This window comes from Aplysia californica, unplaced genomic scaffold, assembly GCF_000002075.1.
Source record: "Aplysia californica isolate F4 #8 unplaced genomic scaffold, AplCal3.0 scaffold00142, whole genome shotgun sequence".
In the NCBI taxonomy this organism is placed as follows: domain Eukaryota; kingdom Metazoa; phylum Mollusca; class Gastropoda; order Aplysiida; family Aplysiidae; genus Aplysia; species Aplysia californica.
In genome coordinates, this window is record NW_004797412.1 from 964,315 (window position 1) to 965,345 (window position 1,031).

The window sequence follows — 1,031 nt, forward strand, 5'->3', positions numbered from 1 at the left end:
CCCCCCCCCCAAAAAAAAAAAAACACCGTTTGATAGAAAAGAAGGAGAAAACCACACCAGAGCACCCGCCACCCACCCACGTAAGTCTTTGCTGACCTTAAGCCAAAGAGCAAGAGACAGTTGGAGCACCCCTTCACAACACGAGTTGAGACCACCGAGGGTTCTCTCGATAAATGAATGAATGAATGAATGAATGAATGAATGAATGAAAGAAAAAAAAGAATGAATGAATGAATACAAGAATGAATGAATGAATGAATACATGAATGGATGATTGAACGAACGAACGAACGAATGAATGAATGATTGGATGAATGAATGAATAAGAGAATTATTGAAAATGAACGAACGAACGAACGAACGAATAAACAGATTCTTTTCTTTTTTAATGGTATAAATTAGGAGGAAAAAAGCAGCAGATCTCACCTCCGAAATAGCCCCCGGGCCCGACACGGCTGATCTCTTTCTCCACAGTAGCGGTTGGGTCAGCCTGTGAACACACACAACAAGCGCATGGTCAGTTTCCTTGAGGTTTTAGTAAGAGTTTCACGGCACTTGCAACACAATCAGGTCATATAAGTGCCGAAAATTAGAGGTAACACTCTCGTACATAACATTACAAGTATCCCACTTATTTTAGTTTAGTTTTAGCAAGAGTTTTACGGCGCTCGCAACTGCATAAGATCATATAAGTGCCGAAGATTAGAGGTGTTACAAGAGAGTAACAAACACAAAAAAAGGAGTGGAGATAAAGACGATAGATGTTTGTTGATAGGAAAGAAGGAGCAAACCACACCAGAGCAGCCGCAAAACACCCACACAAAACAAGGGCATGGTTAGTTTCCTTGACGTTTAGTTAGAGTTTTACGGCACTTGCAACACAATCAGGACATAATGGTCGCTTTTTTTAATTACTAGGGGGATATCCCGAAATATGTCGTTTTGAGAAAATCGAAGGTAAAGTTTTTGCCCCTTGTTCAGTTTCTTTAAAAGACAAGAAGCGTTTTCTCTATAACCAAACAAATATACAC

General features: G+C 40.0%; 1 protein-coding gene across 1 annotated transcript in view; it reads right to left on the minus strand.

Annotated features, from left to right (window-relative positions):
* Positions 1 to 499, minus strand: part of LOC100533329 (PKA type II regulatory subunit) — a gene marked incomplete at both ends in the record, with an annotated part of 5,067 nt that extends 4,568 nt beyond the window's left edge. Inside the window, 2 exon segments of the mRNA NM_001204626.1 lie at positions 428 to 492; positions 494 to 499. Coding sequence (NP_001191555.1) covers positions 428 to 492; positions 494 to 499 — 71 coding nt within the window.
* Positions 500 to 1,031: the final 532 nt, after the last annotated feature.